Genomic DNA, 6,233 nt, shown 5'->3' on the forward strand with positions numbered 1-6,233 from the left:
TTTAAATTATATTTCGTTTTACCACAAATATACACCTGCACTTTAAAAGTGAACCAATTCCAATATTCGCAACCAAAAAACATTCATAACTCACAAATGAAGTATAATATATTCAGAGAACAGATTGAATTTTAAAAGACAAGGAAATATAGAAGGCCTATTATAATTAAACCATTATTCCTCAGAAATATTCCAAAAGATGAAATAATAGTCATCAAAGTTCTACCTGAGACCAAGAAATATTTTGGAAAAAAATTTTATTGATTCTTCATCACCAAAGGAGCACCCTTGATGGTGGAAGACACCCCCGTTCTTATGAGTTTAGTATTTTCACGGACAAAATTACGTGGACGGACTGGCATGTTGTCATGTGTCTTGTGAGTAGCATCAATTTTGGCTTTTGCATTTTTCGGTGGCACGGTAGTTGGAGATAATCCGTTGATCTCATACTTCCAGTACATTTCTTCTGTCTGGATACAAAGAGGGAGAAATTTTTATTTGAAATATCCAGGGACTTCAAAACATGTAGGGAAAAGTTCACTATAATTAACATTTTCTGTTCTCCATGTAGAGTACGAGAAAGGTACAAAACTGAAACCACTTAGAGTGACAATTAATGTGGAAAATAAAGTATTTCACTTTATGAATTAAGAATTACTAAAAAATCTCTCAGAGATTCTCCCTGTAAACTAGGCATCCATCTGATAATAAGGGAAAGCAATCTATTTGGTTTGCATAAGACTGTTGTACAGTATGAACCCCAACTAATGGAAATAGTACCTTCCAAGATAAACACATTCATGAGAATTTAAGTGTAACCATAGAAATGACTGGTAAAATATATTTAGCTGCTTTGAAGATTATGAAAGTACATAGTATGTATAACTATTTATTTGTTTATTTTTATTTTTTAGAGAGGGTCTCACTCTGTCACCCAGGCTGGAGTGCAGTGGCATGATCTTGGCTCACTGCAATCTCCACCTCCCGGGTTCAAGCAATTCTTGTGTCTCAGCCTCCCGAGTAGCTGGATTTACAGGTGTGTGCCACGACACCCGGCTAATTTTTGTATTTTTAGTAGAGACGGGGTATCTCCACATTGGCCAGGCTGGTCTCAAAATCCTGACCTGAGATCATCCACCCTCCTTGGCCTCCCAAAGTGCTCAGATTACAGGCATGGGCCACCGCACCCAGCCCATAGTATGTATAACCATTTTAATATACCAAAAATGATGTAAGATCATTGCTGACAATCACCATCTAAATCCAACTGAGTAGAATTTATATAGTGATTTATTTAAACATTCTTCATTTCTTCTGCATATATGTTTATGTTTATACTGAAGTCTCATTCCTTGTGCAGAACTTCCTGAAACCACCTGTGTTTATGCTGGTGTCCTCCTAACACTAAGATTTACACCACATATACTCAGAAAACTCATTCAGAATAGGTCCAGACAAAGCGAATGTTGCAATGCCCTGAACTTTATATGTAATGTGATACCTGTCAATTAATATTAAGTGCAAGAATGTCTTGCACAACTGTCATAGCCTCATCTTAATCATATCTGGCCCATTTATCTAGTGTTTGTAATAATTATGTATTCAGAATCAGTGTGTCAAAAGTGGACCAAACCAAGGAGTATAATATGACTGGGTAAAAAAACATTTTACTTTGTATAAGGATGTTTAATTTGAAAAACAAAGCTATATTTTAGTGATTGTGCATATACATAAATTTTCCAATACATTGACCCACTCCATGGGTAAAAATGAGTGAGCTAAATGAAGAGACCTACACCGTGCCTGGCATTTGATACTAATGCCTGAGTTACTGAAGCGCCCTGCGCCCATGGCCAGCATTTAGTGGGTACACATGAGTAAGCTATATGAAGGGATCTAGATCCTTATTCAGCACTTAGTGGGTACAAATGAGAGCTAAAAGTAGGGACTTGTACCTTCACCTTCGCCAAGACACTTTGAAAATAATTACTTTTAAAAACATTGTTTTAAAGTCCCAATTATATTTATTGAAATTCAATTAAGATTTAAATTTTACAGTAAGTGATGCTGACTGTGTGTGTGCGTGTGTGTGTGTGCTTTGTGTGTGCGTATGGAAGTTGTTCATACTCTTCATTCCAAAAAGCTATACAACATTAATAGGCTTATTTTGTGAAATAAAGATTGAACATTATAGTTGTTTTACACATAGCTACATTTCTTCAGTCTAACCATAAATAAAAGCAACTATCCATGTATATTTTAAAAAATTTAAAGATATAACTTTATATCTTCTATCCCCAATCTCCCTTTGAAAATATAAATACAAAACAGAAGTTAAAATAATATAAGAATACGTTAATACTTCCATATTACTAACATCTCATAGAATTACCACGTTGATTTTTCACAAAAGAATGCCAAATTGACAATTATACTTCTCAACTATTTATTTAAAGAAATTTAAAAAAATAAACAGATGAAACTTCCACATTTAGGTTGTGTCTCTGGTGTTCTGAAAAGAGATCACCCAAAGTCCGTGATCTCATGGACTGAATAACCAAAGCTGTATATCTATTTTTATTTCCCAAGTTTCCATTAAGAAAGCTATATATTTAAGGTATAGCTCTACGAATGGAAACAATTGATAATTATCCATTAGCAGATGTGGTCTGTGTCCACCCACAACCCTCAGGTGTTTTCATAACACTGCCTGCTTCAACTTTCAATTGTAAGATTGAAAGTTGTCTTTAGCCTAAAAGTCCTTACTATAAAATATGTGTGAAACTTCATAGATCAATTTTGTACCTCTTTGGCTCAAAATTGTTCAGAAACCCCAGAAGGCTTCTCTACTGGTGCTAGAGTTTGAACGATCCCTGAGAGCATTCTTCACTCAATGATTGGAATAGTGGCGGTTACTGTATATGTAACCAAACTTTCTTAACCTCTCAGGTGCGAAAGCTCTGAGGTATGTGTTCCACACCATTTCCCAGAGATCTTCCACGGGATTCATTTCCAGTTGCTCACTGTGGCAGATGCCTGGATAAAGTACCCTTTATTGATTTCTTCCCCTTCCCTATCTCACATCCTGTCTTCCCTACATCTGTTAATTGAGATCACATAGCAAATATGCTACTTGGATTTCAATCCTTATTTCAAGATCTGCATCTGAGGAAATACAAACCAAGATATTTACAATGCCATTTCCCACAATTTCATGCTAACGATCTGTTCCTTTAAAAGCAAACACAAATTATCAATGTCTGGTTATGTCTCTAGTTATAACAGGTATATCTGTATATAAATATTACTTATATGAATACTATATTACTTATATATTATAAATGAAATCACAATCATATATAATCTTATGTATTATATATTATACATTATATATTACTGTGTAATATATACTCTTATGTATATTATATATTATATATTACTGTGTAATATATATGAATAATTTATATAAGTATAAAGATAGAGCATCATGTATTTCATGTTAGATAATTCTGATAATCCTCACATTTTCATAAACTAAGATTTATCATACCCACCAAGGGTAAGTTGAGCAGATTTACTATTCTCTTTGAGTAGCACCGCTTTTTGTAAAACAGACTAAATAAGTAAACTTTAGTCTCAAAGTCTCAAAGCTAGCACTATATATCTTGTTTACTAGTGGGAAAAGACAGCTTTTAATAATTTTAAATTTGATTTAATGGAATGTGAAATTATGAAACTTTGAACAAGATTATTGAGGTTTGTTTGGGCTAATATTTAATTAACACATTCTTTAAAATCATCATTTTTATTTCCAAGTGAGGCAAAATGAAGATAATATAGTTGCAAACATTGACTTAATGCTTAAAATCATTCACTTAAAAAAGATGATAATGCAAATAATATTTTTTATTTAGATAATGCTTTAATGATTTAGTGGTTCCATTTATATAATGTTCTAGAAATTATAAGATTAGTGGTTGTCAGGGGTAGGGCAAGAATTACAGTGCTGGATATGCTTAGCACAAGGTAACCCTTAATACAGAAGGTGGGGAAGAGAGTGGGCAGATAGGTGAAGCAGAATTGGCCATAAGTTGATGAATGTTCATACTGGATAATTAGTGCATGGTGATTAATTATGCTCTCTATTTCTACACATATTTGGAATTTTCAATAATAAAAGTAGAATTAAGAAAATCATGATTTCTTAAACGTTTCAAACTCAATTTTCCCTACATAAACTGTATCAAATTGTACCACTTCAGGCTAAAAATGGCATATTCTCTGTTGTTCCCATGTAACAACTTGTTCCCTCACATAAAATCTTTAATTGCGCTGCCAGTAATTTGTCAAATCAACACAGAGAAATCAGACACAGGTTTTGTTAGTAAAGCCTTCCGTTAATTGCAGAACTGCCTACTGTATGCTAGATAAAATGAATATAATTTTAATTTGAAAATAATTTTAAAGATGCCATTTAATCCCCTTAAAGCAAACTGAAGCAAGTACAATATGATCACTTTAAATTATGTATCAAGGCCGGGCGCGGTGGCTCACGCCTGTAATCCCAGGACTTTGGGAGGCCAAGGCGGGTGGATCACGAGGTCAGGAGATTGAGACCATCCTGGCTAACATGGTGAAAACACATCTCTACTAAAAATACAAAAAAGTAGCTGGGTGTGGTTGCAGGCGCCTGTAGTCCCTGCTACTCAGGAGGCTGAGGCAGGAGAATGGTGTGAACCCGGTAGGTGGAGCCTGCAGTGAGCCGAGATCGCACCACTGCACTCCAGCCTGGGCAACAGAGCAAGACTCCGTCTCAGGAAAAAAAAACAAACTATGTATCAATGTAGGCAACAAGGTATGTGCAAAATGTCAACAAAGGCTTTTTCTTCTTACTACCTAGATTGTAAGCACTCTTAGAAAGATGAAAAGAATAGAAATAACTTACTCAAACAATATTCAATATTTGGTCTCTGTTCACTAAAACAATAAATTTTTTCTGCCTATGGCACTGGCTAATTATTGCTTGATTGAGAAATCTAGAAATCGCTTTTGTACCAGGAGTTGTGTGTATACGACAACATGCTTGTGTGCCTATGCTACTGAAAGTAGACAGTGGTAATAGATCTATCTTTTCAGAAATAGTTTGAAAGTTGTATTTAGCCTGAAAGCTCTTACTATAAAATATGCGTGAAACTTTATAGACCAACTTTGGTTACTGAATAAATGTTCAAAATTGTATGTACCTTAACTGTTAATAAAATGATGACTTTAACAGATGATTACTAGCTCACATCATTTTTTTTCAATTCAAAGTAAATGTTATCTTTTATTCCATTTTTTTGTGTTAGACTTCAACATCTTGCCAATACTCTGCCTTAATTAAGGGCTCCAAAATTCCTGTCTCAAATAACCTAAAGTTAATGAAGTCCTTGAATAGGTATGTTACAGAAAGTGATACATAACTATACAAATCACTTTACAGTCATTATTTGTCTCTTCCATAGTTCCTTAATATGGAAGGAAACTTTTTTTTTTAACTTTCCTCTAGTGTTGACAACTATTTGTTATACACCATACTTAAAATTCTGCTCTTGGACAAAAGAAAAGTAAAACAAGATGCAGCAGTTGAGATAAGTTGATTTTTGCACAGCAAAATTGTTATTCTTTATCTGTCACCATTTAGTAAAACCTTTTCTTGCTAGTTTATTTAGTGTCTTTAGTTGCATCAAACATCCTTGACTGTTGCCTTTATAGAACTCACCTGTATTACTAATGTTGCTTTATATTTCCTACAGGACATTTTAGGTTTAAATCCTACAGTGATGAGAGTTCCGTTTGTGTTAAAAGGAAGAAGTTCTCCAGCCTGAGGTTTTACAAAAAACTCCAGATCACTGCCAGGTAGGAAGTGTGCGGTGAACGGCTCAGGATTTCTGGAACAAAAGTACAAAATGCAACTTAGTAAATTCCATCATTACTTCATTCTCTTTGTGAGGACTTGAGTAGAATTTGAATCCTCCTGCAATAGGCCTGGTTAACATTAATGCTGAATGCTTACCAAATAATAGTGAGGAGGCATTTTAAAAAAAAATTACTTAAGTCATTCTTCTCAGGGTGACAAAATGAAATTCTAAAGATTTTTAAAATCACATCTTATAATGCACAAAGAGGCTGGGCGTGGTGGCTCACGCCTGTAATTCCAGCACTTTGGGAGGCCGAAGCAGGTGGATCATCTG

At 34.4% G+C, this 6,233-nt stretch overlaps 1 protein-coding gene across 1 annotated transcript; it reads right to left on the reverse strand.

Annotated features, from left to right (window-relative positions):
* Window positions 1-240: 240 nt before the first annotated feature.
* On the reverse strand, window positions 241-5,926 carry LOC116464369 (cilia- and flagella-associated protein 47-like). The gene is made up of 2 exons (XM_032147623.2): window positions 5,762-5,926; window positions 241-470 (listed from the first exon to the last, which is right to left on the reverse strand). The coding sequence occupies exons 1-2, from the start codon at window positions 5,798-5,800 to the stop codon at window positions 258-260; spliced, it is 252 nt and encodes an 83-aa protein (XP_032003514.1). The 5' UTR covers window positions 5,801-5,926; the 3' UTR covers window positions 241-257.
* Window positions 5,927-6,233: the final 307 nt, after the last annotated feature.

Source organism: Hylobates moloch, unplaced genomic scaffold (assembly GCF_009828535.3).
Source record: "Hylobates moloch isolate HMO894 unplaced genomic scaffold, HMol_V3 SCAFFOLD_510, whole genome shotgun sequence".
NCBI lineage: Eukaryota > Metazoa > Chordata > Mammalia > Primates > Hylobatidae > Hylobates > Hylobates moloch.

Bases quoted from the DNA above. Each gene is read 5' to 3' on its own strand.
- LOC116464369 (XM_032147623.2), bottom strand. From the start codon at position 5,800: ATGTCCTGTAGGAAATATAAAGCAACATTAGTAATACAG. The intron at 471-5,761 runs GTGAGTTCTATA...CTTTGTATCCAG, and splicing joins AAGCAACATTAGTAATACAG to ACAGAAGAAATGTACTGGAA.